The sequence below is a fragment of the Haliotis cracherodii genome, unplaced genomic scaffold (assembly GCF_022045235.1).
Source record: "Haliotis cracherodii isolate W230 unplaced genomic scaffold, xgHalCrac1.p SCAF_5, whole genome shotgun sequence".
Taxonomy (NCBI): domain Eukaryota; kingdom Metazoa; phylum Mollusca; class Gastropoda; order Lepetellida; family Haliotidae; genus Haliotis; species Haliotis cracherodii.
The window spans coordinates 18,038,341-18,058,230 of record NW_027266308.1 but is presented as its reverse complement, the minus strand read 5'-3'; the positions used below and the strand labels follow the sequence as shown (position 1 = coordinate 18,058,230).

Genomic DNA, 19,890 nt, shown 5'->3' with positions numbered 1-19,890 from the left:
AGTGAAATGCCAGACTGACTCTGTAGCAACATCCAACAACATATCTGAAGAAATTGTCAAAAATATTTTCCCAACTGTCTTCAGCAGCACATGTTTGACACAAGAGGTGACAAATGGAATCAGGTAGTCAAGCTTCCTGACGTGGTTGATGCATGTCATTGTATCCCAAATGTGTAGATTGATGCTCATGATGACAATCACTGGATTGTCTGGTCCATACTCAATAATTTACAGACTGCCATCATATAGGTGGGATATTGCTGAGTGCGGTGTTAAATAACAAACAAAGAAAAACATTTCTGTTTATGTCCTTTTGAACTCTTCATTGTTTGTTTTTTTGTTTTAGGGTGTCCCAAAATGACCTGGATTACAACTCTGGCTGTTCAGAGCTGATGCATGATGATCTGAAGGTATGATATTTACTTGCAGTTAAGACACCAAAAATATAAACTAACAGTATGTGATTATTGCTAACTGGACAATGGGTTGTCGCCGTACTTTTGCCTTTTGAAACATATTCTTGTACTTACAAATTCACAATGTCAGAAAGATATGTTGTGAGTCTGTCTTATTCCAAGTCTTCTAAACCAATGGTCTTAATGCAATTTCATTACCTGCGGAACAGGTCTAATAATGGATCAGTGTATCACACAAGGTAGCATATTATCTGTAATGCTAATAAGTATCTAAATTAATAGTCTATCTAAGGTATTAAATGACTCTGTTGATGGGTCATTATTTGCTAATTATTTTAATCAATCATGTTGAGGTACAAATATGCACACGATTGAGAGACAGTGGCAGCTTTGTCACAATAAAATCAATGATTGGTGAGCTTCAAGCAAATAATTCTTGCAAATCCTCTACTTCTATTACTTCGTTGTCATCAATCCTGTATTTTGGCTGCAACCACACTATAATCTTCAGATTTTCAACAGAAGTCCTCCTCACTGTCAACTACACACAACCAGATGTTCTCATAATTATGTTTGTAGCCAATAGCTCTTCTGTGCGCAAAGGTGGGAAAAACCTCATTTCTTTCCTGTGTGTGCTAGAGATAACACCTTTGGTTAAGCTTACTCAAGTACTCGGTTATGTAGCCACACTAGTCCTGTTTAACTAGTATCCTATCAGTACTTAGTATTAGCGTTATTTAATTATTACTGGCTGGTTACTTGTGTATTTCTGGCGGAGGTATTTGTGTGTTTTTCGTCTGTTATGTCGTCTCCTCGCCTACATGCCAGAAGTGTGGACATTTCATGGTCACTAGGGACCCGCATAATTTCTGCTTGAAGTGCACAGATGACTTATGTCCCGAGGAGTCCCATTGCAAGTTTTGCACTCCCCCCTCAAAGACGGCTTTTTCATTGTTTGAGTGTTAAAGCCAAGCGTGAGGAGAAGACTAGTAAGAAGAAAGTTCTTGCCTGATGCATTGACTACCAAGATCATGGCGCCTATCCAGACACCTACTTACCCAACAACTCGGCACCCGGACAAAGATTCTGGTTTTTCAATCAGCACTGTTAGATCAGAATATAGCCCAGATGAAACAATGATGATATTTTGAGTCAAGGTTGTTTATTTGGTTACATATTTGATAACAAGACACATATGTGTGCACATAGCAGCACTCTCTACCAGACTAACGTCTAACCGTCATTTCCCCCAGCAACCTACACCCCTATCACATAGAACATTACTTACCAGTTACCTATATGTTTCGTAAGCGACATCGAATGAGATCACTTGTTGAATGAACTAACTTTTAACATTTAACAGCACTTTGGAGAAACTTTTTGTGAGCAGAAGGCTTCAATGGAAATTTTACTTACATCCCGTCTATCAGCCTTATTGTCAGATGTAGACCAGTTAAAGAAAGCTCAGGCCTTACAGGCTCAGAAGAATCCCCTGGCTAAGAGGCCACATAGGGAAATGTTTCCAGTTGAGCCACGACCATATTCATTTGCCAGTGCCTCAGTCGCACGACCTACTGACGACCATGCCATCTTGAATGGAATCTCGCTCTCAAGAGATCTCAATATATTTCTGAATTAACTTTTAACATTCAACATTACACTACCCTTTGAAACATTGACCACGTCCTTGTGAGATATAAAAAAAATTGTGTATGTACAACAGGTATTGTGACAATGATTGAAATGTCTTGATTAATCAACATGAAGACAGTCAAAATGAGTTCACAAAAGTATAAGTACATAGGAATGTATGTATGCCTATATATACACACATGAACAAGGTGCTTTACTTGTCTTAACATATTACAATATTGAACAAGATTAATGTAACAGTTAAGAGTTCACATTTGCTAACATCACTGTACAATTAACATTCAATCTAAGATGCAAAGAAATAATCACAAAATAATTATAAGTTATCCCATGATATGCCAAAGGAAAGGCATGGGCTACCAAATTGTGGGAGCCAATGCCTATAGTAACAACACTAGATGACAGTGGATTTAATGGCTGAGGGTGTGCAGGTACCAGTGGGCTACTAAAGCTGATAGTTGGGTATTGCTGTCCGGCCCTGGTAGCATATTTAAAAGCTACCATTGCTTGGCAACTACCATGCTGCCAAAAGCCTGGCCCCAGATACCATAGTCGGCCAAAGCAACTACCACCTCCTGGCCCAATTAGTAAAACTATTGTGGCGGCTGACATGACGACTACCGCAGCTGGTCCATTATATGTGGCAATTGGTAAGCTATTTTATGATTCCAGGGTTGAAAAGTCGGGAAAGACAAGGTTCCCACTGAGAAGCAAGTAGCCTCAGAAAGGTTCCTGCTGAAAAGCAGGTAGCCTTATGCGCGAGTATTAATGTGGAGGATCTAGGGATGTGGCCTGCAGTTAATGTTCTACCGCATGCCTTGATCTTTAATGGATCTCTTGAATCGAGCCAGTAGTGCCTGGGCAGCATCGGAAAGTTGGTGTCATATTTGAGGCGACCATGTCAAGGCAGAGTTTGCTGCCCTCCACTTTGCACACGTCATTAGAGCCAAGGTGAATGATGAGGGCTCTGTGGCTGCGATGTGTCGCCTTGACTTGTATATCTAAGATAGCTTCCAGCTCCGTCCACCTCATTCCACCTTGCGCCAGCCATAGCATCCATGTAGCTGGAGCCCACCATCCAAACTGTAAACGATAAGAAGTGTAAGTCTGTAAGTACCAGATATAGAATATTTAAATTAGTTGTATAGCATTAAAAGTGTTGGTAAGCATATGTAGGCATTGTCACGATCTGACTTCCACCTGCCATATTGCTGTATGAGGTGTGCAGGCACCCCATTCATTGTTGCTGTTGCTGTTTAGTGAGTCAGTTGGGTTTAACACCGCTTTTAACAGTATTCCAGTTATATCACAGTGGGTCAGCTTAATGTGGAAGGAAAGCCTGAAGTGTTGCAGATGTTTACCACTTCGGTGAAACCCATGAGCACAGGTATAGTGCTAACAAACCTAGAGAAATAATTGGGGCGAACCGGGATTCGAACCCACAATCATAGGTTTCTGGTGTGCCCAAGGGACGCAACTCTGCACAGCAAATCACGGCGCCTTAGATGACTGGGCCACCCATGCTCCCAACAGGGGAATGATCAAAATGAACAAATACATGTTGTGGGCCAGGGGTGTGTGCCTCCAGATAGTGCTGGGTGGCGACTACGGGACATAGGGGAGTACCTGGTATAGATGACTTTGTAATAGTTGCCCCCGTATAGTGCTGAACACTCTATGAGTATGGGAGATGGATTGATAGCTGTTGGGGGTTGCCCGAGAAATTTAGATTGTGGATGGAGCAATCTGGTTTGGAGGGTCCAGTTTGGACCAGCTCGCTCACCCTTAAGAAACCGAAGAAGGCTGTACAGTAGACTGCTTTGAACAGTCTGGCTTAATACGCAGATGAGCATATGTGTGGCAGATTGTTGGTTACTATCCGCGGCAGATCTGCCGTGATGGGTTTTATGCTGCTGATTTGTGTAATCCTGTTAGCAGCTTACCCACCATGCAGGAAATGGTTTGTACAATCGCGTGAGCTTGTGGAATTTGTGCTGTGAAGACAGCTGCAATGTTAATCTTGACTGTGTTAGGGAAGTGGTGAGTGACTGACAGATAAGCAATAAAGTTTACAACGTGATCCAGGGGGACTGGCCACACCTCCTGTAGTTGATGTGCAGACCTGAAATGGAGTAAGGCATTGATGCCTGTTTGGTATGTGAACCATGTGTTCATAGACAGAGATTGTTTTAGGAGACTACCAGCTTCTTGTCACAGCCATACGTTGCTAGGGATAGGTGTAGGGTTCTGGTCCTTGTATGGTGCTGCCACCCGGAAGCGTTAGAGCTGAAACCTTGAGAGAGCATCGGCAATAGTGTTAGCACTGGTACAAACATACTTTGCCTTAAACAGAATATTAAACCGGAGGCACTGCAGGATTAGGTGGCCTTAGTAGACTGCTTGTTGATTATTGTGACCACGGCTTGGTTGTAGCAGTAGAAGAGGACCTTTTTCTTTGCTAGTTGCTTGCCCCAAAGTTTGATGGCCAGTGTGATGGGGTACAGCTCCAGTAGTGTCAAGCTAAACCATTTGCCCAGCAGGTAGGCCCCAAAGCCAGCCCTAACGATGTCTGTGAACAGCTGACAAAAATCGCTGTCTAGTTACAGTTGATCCTGAAACACTGAAATGCCATTATAACCGGTGAGAAATGTGAACCACATTTGTAAGTCTTCCTTGACCAAGTTGGTAATCGTAATGTAGTGAAATGGTTGCTTCCCTTTGCTTAGCAGGTCGGCTGAATGCCCTTGCCATTGGTATAGCCCTGCTCATAAAGTTCAGCTTGCTTATTAGTGGCCCTTATGTTACCTGTTGACAGGATGTCTTGGATTTCCACTGTCACCTCCTTGATCTTGGACTCTGATCTGCATTGCATTAGTGTCAATTTCCAGCCCTAAGAATGTCAGTTGTGTAATAGGGACCCCACGCTGTTCCAGTGTATTTACGCATCTGTTAAGGTTGTCTAAGCAGTGGCTGGTGCCTGCTGTGATCCCCCGTCAGGGAGTCGTCCAGGTAATGCATGATCTGACATGTTGATAGGTGGGATTACATGCACCATTGTAAGAAGGTACTAAATGTTTAAATATGGCGCAAGATATGGAGCAGCCAAGTGGTAAGCATAAATGCTCTAAATAGAACTCACCTTCAAATCTTATGCGTAGTAGCTTGAAATAGGATGGATGGACTGGTATATTTCTAAAGGCCGACTTAATGTCGAATTTTGCTGATAATGCTCCCTTTCCAAGTTGTTGCACCATCAAATCTTCATCAAATCTGGTATACACGATGGAGCAGGCCTCTGCGTCTATAAAGTCATGGATAGATTTGCCCTTAGGATAGGATAAATGGTGAATTAGACGGAAATCATCAGCATTCTTACCTGAATGTTAAACGTGGCCTGGCTGCTCCTTTGACACCAGACCTATTGGAGATACTATGAGGTTGTCCAGGGGGATGTCCTTGAAGGGGCCTCCCATCCTGCCAAAGTCAGCTTCCTTTTGTAGCTTTTGTTTGACATAGCCTGCCGTGTGTTGGTGTGTGGCTGATCACAAGTTTTGTGGCAAGGTGGTTCGTGCAGCTACCCTGGAACTCAAGCTTGAAAACAAAACTAAAACCTACCCACAAGTAATTTGCATCTGTAGTTGACCTTAGCATACTGATGTAACCAAGGTGCTATTTCATTGATATACATTGGGAAATGGGCCATTGAATTTATCATTCCTATCCACTGGTTTGCTGTCAGCTAATGATTAGTTGGGCTTGTCTGCTGGAACCCATTCCCTCGAAAGCAGGTCCTTGTGCCGTGGGAATTTCTGCCAAACTTACCACATTTTTGAGGGGACATGCAGTTGTGTCTGCTACAACCAAATATATTATTAAAGTCCTTACTTTGCGATTTCCCCCTGTGTCATTGTGCCCCGTCCACCTAACTTGGATTGTCATACCGGCTGTGCGACCATGTACTTCAGGCACAGCTGTAGATTCAATGTTGTCTCAGCATTGTGAGGGGTCCATTGACATTCTGCTCCCGGAATTGTTGGTTGTAGGTGGACCAGGCATCCCCACCGAATCTGAGCACTGTCATCCTTATAGTTTCCATGTAGAATAGCAACCCCTGTGTTGTGTGTACCTCGGAGTGCCTCCTGTTGTATATATACATGAAAATGTGGAAGGCTGAAGTCCAGCTTGCCAGGGACAGACACTTGGGTTGTTGCTTAATGGGTTTTAAAATGATCATACCTGAGGAATCATGTGCCATGGTTATCATACGATTCTCGTGACTTTCCTCGGTGTTTTGTAGTAGGGCGCCTGGATTGACGAACTCTTCACGCCAAATTGTATTGCTCACCGGTTGTTTGACATGTGCATCTATTCCATCCCCATGGAAGGATAGGGAAACCTGTATATTGTGATTTGATTGGCTGCCCAATGTATCACTGGCAGCCTCGTTATGAGCTTTGGGGTAGGGGATTCTCCCTATGTGGGTCGAAATGGCAGGCAAACTGAAACCAAGCCTTACCTGTTGGTTTGTGTCGGCTGAACCGGGCGCTGAATGTTCAAGCAACTGAAGTATATTTTCTAGTTGTTGGTTCACCTGGCTTTATAAGTTGTGCTGATTGTACATTAATTGCATTGTTGGGAGGAAGTGTGGACATGCCACCTTCGTTATTCATTATTCCCGTTATTAGAAAACTCCATCGGCTGTGGCCTCCTATACTATACATACCGTACTCCCTGGGGTTGTCTCCCGGTTGTCCTTGCCTGCTTGGCTCCTCTCACGAGTTTGTTGTTGATAACTGCTCTTCTCTTGGGAGGTATTCAACAAGTGGTAAATGTCCCTGGAGTGAACTTAGAGAGTGGAGCTAAATAAATCTGTTACAATGAGTGCTGAAATGGATGGTATTCGAAGTGTAAATCAGCAAAACGAATGCAATTGTGAACAAAGAAAAATGATTCATGCAATTAGTTATGGCGAGACACGTGTACTTAGAGAGATGGTGTGCGAATGGCCAACTATAGACGATTTAACAAAGGAGGGACGACGCTTGTCCCCCCCAGTGTGAGAACTAGTGCCCCAGGCACGGGGCAAGGTGCTGACCCAGGGGTGATTTAGTTACAGCAGTAAATAACCTGTGGTCGACCAGGGGTTATTGTGGGTAAATGTTAGTCTGTCTTACAGACCCTGATACAAATATATATCAAATACAGCCCATGCAAGTCTATAATGTTTGGCAAGTCTAGATCACTGCAGTATCTGAAAATGAAGAGAGTCACAGGGCTCCTTTTCATTATATTTTTATTCAGATAACTGAACCACTGTTTTTTTATGTACGATATGTTCATTTCAGAGACTAGATGTTAGTCTAGGTAAATGAATATATATTTAAAAACGTAGTGGGTGGGTTAGTTTAAAGGGGAGTTGAACGGCTGACATAGTATCTATCTTTGTAGTCCTCGTGTAGAAGCTTATGCTCACGTGGGAGTAGTGGCTGGGAAGACGTGAGGATGCCATGCTTCTTGCATGCTCGGCTAGGCGGAAGCCATGATTGAGAGAGCCGAGATGTACCGGTAAGGAGCATGTTCATTGGTTGTGTCCGTTTTCCTGGTCACATGGTCTGCATGTTGGCTTTATAAGCCTACCCTTGGAAGGGAATCATCAGTCGTCACTCACCAGTATCTGGTAAGCACGGTCGACTCCCGCGTCCTGAACCAGGATCATTCATTATTATTTTAGGGCTTTCGTTGAGGTATTAGATTCAGATGTATGGGTAGGGGAAAAGTAGAGTAGGTATTGAATAGGTTTGTTTTATAGACGCTCTACTTTTGGGAGTTAAGTTAGAGGGGTGGTGAAGAGTACAAGTTTAAGTCATTAGGTTGAATAGGTTTACGTAGGTAGGGAAGGGGGAAAATTACGTAGGGTCTAGATAAGAGAAGGATTTTGCCCCTGTTCTTTGTTTTTTCCTGTTAAATAAACTTTATATCCAACGTCATTCTTTGTGTTTTGTTTATAATTAGAATTGGTAACCCGGACATGAGCCTCCTAGAACGTAGAGACAAAAGAATACTGCACAGGGAGAGGAGAACACAACGTAAAATACCGCAGTATAACATCTGACCTTTTGTCAACTATCTCTATAAGTCTACTGTCACTGGGCGCCTTTTACAGGCTTTAGAGGGCACCTATTAGAAACCTAAGATACCTATGATAAAGCCATTTAGTAGTTAATAGTAAATGCAAAAACTGAAATCATAGTACTGGATGAAAAATGTTCATTTGACCAATATTTACAGTTCATGGTTCACCTTTCACTGCACATAGTCCCTCAGCCAGAGCATGTACAACGTGGAATGCCTGTAACTCATATACATGTTATAGATGTAGCATATTTTACAGTTCCTTGTTCAATGTTCACTGAACATAGTCAATAGCAGTGTAGATACAATTTATGGCATTTTCCTTTTGGTACTGAAGGACAGAAAAGTAAAAGTTGGTCCCCTGCTTGAAATAGTTAAGCATGAGCTTTGCGATCATAATACTCTTTCTGATACCGGGATGACCTTTAAAGATTGGTCAACCGGGACACCATTTCTTCCACAAAATTCCCCTATTCTTCCACATTTGCCTGTTCCCCTGTTAGTCCACATATGATATCTATTGGTAGATTTATTTCTCTAGCAAAAACAAGGCAGTTTGGAGTGTACTTGGAAGAACTGTGTACACTGGAGTTATGGGCCATCATCACCAGAGTTAGATGTTCATCTTAGTCACATTGACTTTTTGAAAAATACTTGCTCAAGATATCTCCCTTAGTCCTCATGAAGCGTTCTACCATTCCATCATATTCCAGGTGATATGGATCTGTACGTGTTTTTGTGATACCAAGTCTATCACACATAGATTTGATTACAAGTGATTCCAAGTTTCTCTCTTGGTCAGAATGTAGACTTTTCGGAACTCCATATCTACTAAGAAACCCGTACACAAGATGTGTTTTGACAGTGGGTGCTCTCTGATCCGGCATAGGATAGCATTCTTCATGTTTTGTAAAATAGTCCATAACCACCATAATAAAACGATTACCTCTTTCTGTCTCTGGCAGTGGGCCTGTAATGTTTACCGGTTACAGTTAATTCTTTCAATGTATGCATGACTTTGGCATCTACTATGTCCTTGACCCAAGGCAAGTATGGAAGAAAGTGCTTATGTAATAATAATCATTGAAAAAGGTATTGTACTTTCATGAATTAAATCCAAATATTCCATAGTTTTTCATGGTGTATGTGACCTTGACCATCATTTGACTCAGGTCAACAAACAGATTCATGTAAAAACATTACTTACTGTTCAACTTATTACTCACTTTGGGTGAAACGATACAGCAAGGTCACCATAGGATATGTATCAAAACACATAGGTCATAATAAGATATGTTTCATGACACATAGGTCACGATTGGATACATATGGCAATGGGGTTTGAAATGGGTTTAACGTCGCGTCCAAGATTATTGCACTTATATAGCGACGTGCATGTACGTGTGTGTGTTTGTGTGACTGCTTGTACTCGTCCGGACTGATGCCGATTTATAGCGCTAGCTCACTGAGATACCATGCCGCAGTTTAACATGAATACCCCACTCAGACACAGTATACTGACTCCGAGCCGACCAGTCCTTGTTTTAGCTCCTTAGTGCCGAGCGCCAGACAGGGAAACAACAGGTACCATACTTATAAACCTATTCATTGGGATCGCTATTAAGTAAGAGACTTCTTTCTATAGGCATTAAAACCTATTGTGAGGTTTTACTTTCCAGTTGGGTTAAATCTCATAAACAGGGACGTTGTAATGTCCATATGAATATGTACGGGTACATCAAATTGCCTGGAATCTTCTTGACTTTATGATTTCAGAACAGGTTCAAACAGAAAAGCTAGCTGTAAACACATGTTCATAGCAGATATTTTTATTGGTGAACTTGAAACACCAACGACAACACATTTTGCAATATTTGATTGACAAAAACACTCGGGTCATTATACGAGTTGTAAGTAATATATTTTAACAAGTGTATTCTCTTGTATTGATGCAGAAGAGTACCTATCATGTATGCACGAGTGCACCCATGTTTAGTTTCACAACTATTTAGTTTCACCCCTATTACTCAGAGTCTAGTCCTAGGCCAAATGCAAGAAAAATGGCTATCTTTTAGGATCTCACAGAATCAGTAAAAGTGTTATCCAGTAATTTGTATGAAATTCCTCTCAGTACGGAACTAGCCACTGAATGTATCAGTTTACTCCCTTAAACAAACAAGGTTTTCCCCATTGCTTCACTCACACAGCCCTTTGGTTGAACATGTGAGGTGGATAGTCATAACATTAAACTAAATTATAATGAAAATATTCTCTATTACTTTTATTCATATGTATACCATTATTTTTAATGAAGTGATACTCAACATTTTTACTAAGTTCTTTGTTCATTTTACTAGGAGACCAGATTATATACTCTTCTTGGTAATTGGAAAGAAACAATTGATGACCGTATTTGGTTGGTTTGATATCACTGATATAATATATACCTTGTGGTAATTCTCTCCATTTGATAATTTTGTCCCTGAGCATAAATTCCATTATTATATATTTATGTTAGCATTCTTCTAAATGTTGGTTTCGGCACAGAATAATTGACGCGCTTGTTGTCTCCCCTGTTCTATGAACTTTTTTTCCTCGTCTTTGCTACTAATACCACTGATCTTTGATCGAATCTCCTGCTTCATTGCGTTGTATTTGGTGTATTCTGACAACACTAAACGAAACTCCTCCTCGGATATCTTACAATCGACCATTGCTGTCGAAATATGATCGTCAATGCTGTTCAACTTTGCTTCGGCGAGTATCCGAATATTATCATGTTTTAATGCTTTCTTTTGCAACTTACGAGAAATGAATTTTATCGCTATTCCTGCCAGTCCTGAGACTCCGGCGGCTATTTGCATACCAAGTACGATAGGCGCGGCGATTATAGTTGATAGTAACACCGGCTACACCGAGCCCCATGCCAGCTGTTACAAGCGCGGTGTCTACTCCGTCAAGAGCATTCACGGCTCTGCGATACTTTTTATACAATCCAAGTCGCAAGCCCTCTCCTTCTCTATTCGATGTTTTATGTCGCTTATTTGATGTAATCGAAATCCATCAACAGTATCCATCTATTCATCGAGCGCCGGATATAAATCCATAGTGTATATCATATAATAGTCTTTAATGGTCTTGCTTAAATGGTTTGAGAGTATACATCAACCTTATCAAATGTATATTTTACGGCATGAATATCTTAGTAAGAGAAATGCTGTCACTCTTAATAATTTGGACCCCCTCAAGGGTTGCAACGGGTGATGCTCCAATATGAATAATACTGCAACGTTGACGTTGGTGTTTCTTTAGCCATTTAATCGATAGACCTGGTAATATTTCGAAGGCATCTTCCGGTGCATCTCCGAACAAGACTTCAATAATAAGCGTAGAAAGATTAGGTATTGCACTCAAGTTCTGTTTAATATTCTGGCAGGGGAGAGACTAACACACTTTTTCGTTTTGATGGGATATAAGCCCCAAGTACGACCCCACTATTTCTTATCTTAGTTAAATTATGTGCCTTACCCCTCATCACATACGGTGGGGTAATGACGATATTCAGTAGCCACTTGATGTTTGCTTCGATCATAGACCATTTATTATCATCGTTGCGAGTAAGATTATACGAAGTGTTTTTATGGAGTCTACTAGCGTCGACATCGCTTAAATCTCCTAGATTACCTGTGAATGTAACTTCTTTCCGCTTGTATACATTATCTTGTAAGTGTAAAGCGTATAACTTACCATCAGTACCGGGTTTACCGAATCCTTCTGTGTCTCCGAGATCAGAAAGCGCAATTGTATTACATTGTCTGAGTGTTCCAGGGCCTGATGAATCAACCATTATTTATGATATGGAGTGTTACACTCAAGTATCCTATATGTACAGGTTGATGTTTTACATCTAATACAGAAATTTTGAGGTCTGAAATAATATCCCGCTTTAATTTTTTATAATGTAATGATGAGAAAGATTCCATTCTACCACTATTGTATTTTTCATCTTTTACTGGAACAGCTCTGAGTAGAGTTGAAGGACTTTCTTGTTGAATATTATCCGTCGTGCTTATCTGATCAAGATGGATGCACAACTCTTTATAGGGAACTAAATCGGGTAATTTAACTTCATGCACTGTTTCGTTGGGTTTTATTATTATTGCTATTATTTCGTCTCCTCTAAATCCAAGTGTAACTGCTAAGCCCGCTTCAAAGAGTATTTCCTTTTCTCCAGCGCTTATAATCAGTATCCCATTCGACTCATGTTGTGTGAGACTAGCTCCCAAAGGCTTAAAAATTTCATCATTGAGTGAGCAAATGCTGTAATACCCATCAGGTATAATAACGGGTTTGCCAATAACATTGTTTTCAATTATAAATATCTTATTATTTCTTTTCACAGCATTTATGTTGGTCCACTGTGGGTAATACGTTACATCGCAGATAGCAATTTCAAGTTGACCATCCGAGTTAGCGATAGTATGAAGCAGTTCAATATCAATAGACCGACCATTTGTTATTCCTGGGAGTGTAACACACATATTAAATATACAATGATACTATATCATAACTTAAATATGAAATCAACTTATATTACTAATCAGTCGATCTTAGTAAGTGCCTCTGGTGCTAATTTTTTTGTTAAATTCCCTGATATCTTTGAAAAATACAGGGTCACGGCAACTAGCGATAAAATGGTGCATGATTGGTTTCACAATCCGATGCAATTTTGGCAGAACCAGTTAAACTTTGCCATATGGTGTGCCACAACAGGATCCCTTTATGCCCCAGGATTTGAACTAAATAAGTCTGTTTTATCCTTTCACGTGTACTATCAGATTAGACTTATACTTAAAGAAATTAGTGCTCCATTACCGCAGGATCGAGCACGGAATGCATCAAATAATCCATACAATAGGTGGGCATTCGAACGTATTTGTCAGGAGTTTAATGTTTCTACGAGTAAAGATTGGCATCTGAGTGGAGTTAACCATGGTCTAGGTATTCCGTACGCTGGTGCACACTCTGTTAAAGAAGTCAGCGATGATTAACTGAAAAGGGGTCGGCTTCTTCCGAGCTTTGCTCTCTCGAGTAACGAGTGTAGAGATGATCGGATGAACTTTAAGGACGGTGTTGCTTTCACCGTCCAAAAGGTTGAGCAACCACCTGGAAATGCTTGGAATAAATTTCTTAATGATAAAACAGAAAATAATTTTACTAACCCAGGAGTTGTAAGAGTTAATGAATCAATAAGAACTTTGTATGGGCAATTTTTGGTGCACAATCGCTACCACCAACGGGAATCATTGGTTCTGGGACAGCACTCGATGCACATAAACAGTTTGTTGCAAACGTGGAGGATGCTATTAATTCACCAGTTGACATACCATCTTCTATAAAGCGTTATCAAGATGTATTACAGAACGCTCAATCCAAGGTAGACTACGTTTATGCGCCGGGACTATACATGTCTCCGAAGTAATATGGAACTTAAGATCGGTCAAGTGATCGGTTATAATAATAAAATTGTTATTGCTACCGATCAACAAAAAACAGGTATAAATTCAGATATTAATACCGAATTAATAACGCAAACAAACACAGGCGAAACGGGAATAGTCAATCCACAGATATCTACTAACGCACAACCATCTACTAACGCACAACCACAAGTGCCACCACATATTGCAGCTAAAAATCAACAACATATTGATGAAAAAACAGCACTTATAGTAGGTGGAGTCGCGGCTGGTTTACTCATGATTTGGTTAAATAGTTCTTATTTGGTTAAGAAATAATCTTTAGCAGATACGTACAACAACCCTGCAATTGCTACGATCAGTGCCCACAAGTTTTGACTAAGCCAAGTGGTGGTCTTAGTTAATAAATTCAAGAGCCAGGAAACAATACTCCCTATTATACCAGGAAGTGCAGACACGGCTTTCCCAGCGAGCTTTCCCAGTGCTGAACCTAATGCTTTTAAATGTTTTATACCACCCCTATCACTAGGGGGTGTGCCACCTCCTGTACCTCCTGTACCACCGGTTAACGCGAGAGTCAAAGTTGATATAATAAATCCCAATGCGGTTAAAATACTGGCAATGGTTATCCCCTGTTCTCTGAACAATGTTTTAATTTTATCGGCCAGTGTAGTATCATCGTTGAGAACTTGATCGATAGTTTCTCGAATTCGACTGATTTGTGAACGAAGTGCCTTTCTATTACTAGAAGCCGCTTTGAGGCGGGCCTATCTTCTGTCTTCTAAGTTACGCAATCTTTCTGCAACGTGACGTCTACTGAATTCATCACCCGCCTGTTCAAGTTTTGTTTTCTCATAAGCTATATGCTTGTCGAGTTCCCATAGCTTGGCTATATTATTGATGAGTTCTCCCTGCATTGTTTGCATTGCCTTGTCAAGACCTCGTAATTCTCTAATACTGAACTCCGAGGATGGTACACTGACCGTGGAATTATCGTAGTAGGTATCCAAGATTTCTCCGAGTCCGTCCGAGGCCAGCTTTGAGCATTCTTCCAAATTATCTTTATCTATGTTACCGAGTTCATCATGTACAGTCCGAAGAACCTTAGTAGTCTTCACGGAAAGTTTTTCTCGTCGTGAGTAGTCTACAAAACCTAATTCATTACGAACAAAGTTGATGCCATGTTGAGCCGCTATCGTAGACAAAGCTAGGGGCTTACGAGTACGATAATGCAGAAGGTCAATATAAAGTTCACCGCGTATTCGCAATATTCCTTTACTATCTATCGTAAACTTTGAATAGTCACGACCAATTGGACTTTTTTTTAAGGTATCGTAATAATCATTAACGGTTGATTGTAAAAGTTCATCGTTAAGTTTCGTAGAGCTGGTTTCATCAGTACCCTCGATTGTACTAGGGTTATCAAAATCATCTAGATTAAAATCATCCATTTTTATATTAAAGATAAGGTTACATAATTTCAATATAACAATGTCTTCGCAATACAGACGCAAGTTAAACCCACAACGTAGACTTCGAGATCCATTAGGGGTCAAAGCAATTCGCCAGTCTGTAACTATAACTAATAACCGGAGTACCATTGATCAGAATCAAACGCTTCTGGTTCGCTTTCCTAATCTCGGCACACACGATGTGTTGGTTCCTGGAACTGTCCAACTAGCATTTACGATTAGTTTGACTTCTACCGACGTTAACAGGGAACCTGTTCAGAACATAGGTCGTGCTATCGCGATTAAAATTAGTGTTAATGAGGTTTTGAGTATCGATGATAGCGATGTATACTATTGAAAACGGGAAAACTTACAGTACCAAGGTATTTGTAATCGGAACACATTGAAACTGCGTGTGGGTGCTGATAATGGTGATAATACCGTCTTAAAAGATCTCGCTGTTGCCGGCGCATTAGGTAACCGATTGTAGAGTAATCAGAGCTGCTGAAGATGCTAGCTATTCCATTGACAATATCTTGCTGGAGTATGATATGATAACAGATCCTGAATTAGCCAGACAAATTCGTAACCAGTATACCAGAAGTTTAGCCATTTTGTACGATCGCGTGCTTTGACATCGAAAGATCATAAGGAACAAAAAAGATACGAGGTGGAATATCAATCTAAACGTCCCCAAGAGATAGTTGAAGGGTATTTTAATGTTGTTTGAGGACCCCTCCGATGCATTTAAAAGAAATACCGAGAAGTTCTACAATCCCAAGATTATAAAAATAGAATTGACTATCGAGGGCGTTCCTAATCAACTATATAGTCAAGGAATGCTAGCGTATCAACAGTGGATGAAATTAAAAAACTTCCTTCTATAAAACAAAGCCCAGAAGTTAACGCGGTCGTGAAAGATCTGTCTCTCGGAGGTGTATCGATGGGTGAATACCTCACCACGAAGTATGCGCTATGGCTCGACATGTGAACTACAGACGATGACCAACTACACGGCAGTGGGAAGAGAATAGAAAATGCCAGCGAGGGTGTCACTATATCTTTGTACTTGATTATGGATGCGCAACTTAATATACAGAATGGACGATTCGTGCAAGCAATCTATTGATAATCTTTTACCTAAAGAACCGCACTGCGCTATCATCTGTGGGCAAACGGGTTGTGGAAAAACAGCTTTTATCATAGATATTTTGCAAAGTCATTATCGGGACGTTTTCGATCATATTATTATTCTGTGCCAGACTATAAGCGTTAATAAAACATACCTATCGAGAGATTGGGGAATGAGTGATCCCGGGGTGTACAAAGTTGATCAGGGCGATCATTTACAAGACTGTTTACGAGTATGTCACGAAAAATACAAAGGAGAATCAACCCTTTTCATAATAGACGACTGCAGTGCGAGTAAAGAACTTACCAAAAAGAAAGATATGCTTTCATATTTAGCATTTTCCGGTCGACATACTCAGCATAGCGTTTGGGTACTTACACAAAAATACTACTCTGTCCTGAAAGATCTGAGAGAGCAGACCAAATGGGTAGCCCTGTTTCATTGCAAAGACCGAGATTCATTTGAGGAATGTTTACCAAGCTCGAACGAGATAAAGTGAGGAAACTGTTAGCTTCAACGAAGCATTGTAAACTGGAATTAAAAACCGATCAACCAGCTGCTTATGCAATTGCTTAGCAAAAATAGCAAAATTATAGCAAAAATATGGCAAAATTATAGCAAATATAGCAAAAAATAGCACAAGTAAATTGAACAGTAGCGGTTATTATGACATAATGTGGCTTGAAATCCTCATTCTTTCGCAACAGTTTATTATTACGGGCTGTATTGGATATGCCATATTATATTATATTAGACTTAAATATCTCCTTAGGTATTACATTATGGAATGCGATGAACTCATCGAGCAAATGCTCAAAGAACCAGATCAAGATGTAGATAAATCTTTAGATAAACATAAAGAAAGTCTCGCCGCTTTGACAGCTGGTGGAAAATGTTCCCAATATTTGGAGATAAATTATACCATCGAAAAATTTGATAACATGACCGACGAAGAAATTAAACAACTGTACGCGCGTTACGAGTCTAGACTGGGAGCTACCATGACTAAAACAATAGGTTCGGCTATGTTACAACTATACACAGTTGTAGCTAGTACGTTTCTCCCTATCCCGGCAGAACATTGCCCGTATTTATGCGAATCTCTCGAGAAAGACCCATTCATCGAACACGCTATAAGCTCAGTAAGCTGTGAGTTTTATCATAAATACGGAATGTTCTTAGCTACGGTGACCACCGCTTTAATAACGGCTAGGTATTCTCAATTTAAACACACATGCCCACTTAATAATAATGGAGACTCAAGTGACACCACCACAGATTGTACAACAAGTGACACCACAGATTGTACAACAAGTGAACGAGGATGCACAACTGATTGTGAATGAGGAAATACCACAAGTCAGAGTTACTAAGCAGAACCCCAGAAAAATCGCAGCCGGTAGGAAGGGCGGGCTAGAGTGGAAGGCGAAACTAATGCATAATTCAAATATTGAACATAGTTGTCCGATTAAAACTTGGGCACTAGGTGTTGTTGCTATAGCGGTGGTATGGTTGTTTTATAAGACCGGAGAAGAGAAAACGCCACCCCCGATTACACAACAAGAAGTTCAATTAGAGGTTAGCCCCCATATAATGCTATAAGAATCATGACTACTCCAGTTACAGACGGTAAAATGTTGGTAAGCGGCTTGGCCATTGGCTATGGTGGTATAGCTAAAATGATTACTAAAGCCACACCACCCAAGCTAGATTTTAATGGTTATGATATCGGTATGATGAGATGATTCTCGATACTGGATTAGCAATGGCAACAAAAGATATGCTCATCAAACAAGGGCTTATCCCGGAAGATATAATGAAGTAATTAAACATTTGAATATTTTATATTCATATAAACATGGCATCGATTGCGATGATGGTTGGTGGAGCTGTTGTTAATGCTCTAGCTTTTTCGGGGAGTAATTTTTTATTTTCTACTCAGAGGGAATCAAACGCTAAAGAAGTTGAAGAGGAGCGTAAACGACATAATAAAGCATAAGAACAACTCGAAGCAGCCCAGTCACAATGGACCAGACAGAGGATATTAAGATTAGATTTTATTAATGAAGAACCGCGAGATAGTATTCATAATGTTTGGGTTATCAGTCATTGCTATTTTTAGCTACACAATAACTACGCATAAACCATGACCTATCAACCATGTCACCCTGACTGCTAATCTATAAATAGCACTGACAGCTATGACTCACCAGTGGAGATATTAGGCTGGGCAGGACTCAGCTGATGACATGCATTTAGACAAATGATTCTAGAAGTGTATATTTATCACAATGGCGAGAGGCACATCAAGATGTAAATTCATACACTTGGGCCAATCACAAATTTGTGGAAAGAGCTGTATGTCAGATTTTTGTGGAATCCATTCCATTGCAAAAATTAGAAAAAGGCACATTAATTATTCGTGTTCTGTTTGTGGGATTGGAGTCAAAGGTAGTAACTGTTTATGTAAGAGTCACGGTGCTGACAAGTAACGGTTTCAAATTATTTATGAGAGGAAAAAGGCTTACCGAAATGAGATAAATAGATTGGGTAGAATTCAAACCAATTAGACATTAGTTCACATGTATTTATATATCACAATGACTTATGTTGTCAGAGAGCTGAAAGCTTTGGCATAGCAACGTGGTCTACGTGGATATTCTCGAATGAGAAAAGCTGAATTGATCGCTTTACTAGATAATAATCAACCCGATGATGTTGATAATAAATTAGTTGACGATGTTGAACAAAATAATGATTTAAAATTTGTACCTGCGAATATCCTACCTCTATTACATCATAGCCAGTATTTACCAGAGGGACAGGTGGGATCTTGTCATCTAGTACTCCCGGATAATTGGCAGCATTAAAGTAAGGGAAACACATAGGCATAACGGGGTATGACTCAATGCCAGACTTCCTGATTTCACCCTTGGCAAACCTGCAGAAGACTTGGCACTTGTGGCGTCCTTCCCGTTTTATGATCTCATGATTGTTACCTGTTTTTGGAGGATATTTGACCTTATGTATATGATTCCCTCTCCGGTTAATGACCTTCCTGACGTCACTTCCGGTTCTGAGGGCATTTATGATGACACTATTGGTTCATTCTCCTGTGACATCACTTGGGTCGTTATGACGTCACTTCCGGTTCTGAGGTCATCTATGACGTCACTTCCGGTTCATTTGTCATTTTGACGTATCTATATACTTGTTGCTCTATAGCCAACAAGCATATGTACTTATCTAACTTCAGGTATGATAATGACGTACTTCAACGCTGATGACGTGTTTCCCTTTATATATTGGTGATAAAACATACTCTTTTACATAATTCCGGTTCTGAAGGCTTCCCCAACAACACCTCCGGTAGTTATACATGTTACACCGAGCGACGAAGAATGTAATAACCCTATCACCTTATGATCTATGATCCCAGATGTTAGCCAATGATCTGTCCAACCCAGTTGACATAATGTAAAGGCTAACTTCCACAGAACAGGGGATGGATAGGCTACTGAGTGACTATAGCCTGGGCCGCCACCAAGGCCCCCAGCGAGTATAGCCCCTCTAGATCATGTTGTACGTCTCGTAGGTAGAAATGAGTAAACGTGATTTCATGAGCC

The 19,890-nt window shown here is 40.5% G+C and overlaps 1 protein-coding gene across 2 annotated transcripts in view; it reads left to right on the top strand.

The window, feature by feature from the left end:
* LOC139444348 (uncharacterized) overlaps positions 1–19,890 on the top strand; it is a 173,638-nt gene that overhangs the window by 66,449 nt on the left and 87,299 nt on the right. For both annotated transcript variants that reach the window (XR_011651752.1, XM_071225283.1), the window contains exon 5: positions 347–410. Coding sequence is in view for 1 of the 2 variants with exons in the window: in XM_071225283.1 (XP_071081384.1) it covers positions 347–410 (64 nt within the window). In the remaining variant the exon portion in view is untranslated. The remainder of the gene's footprint in view (positions 1–346; positions 411–19,890) is intronic.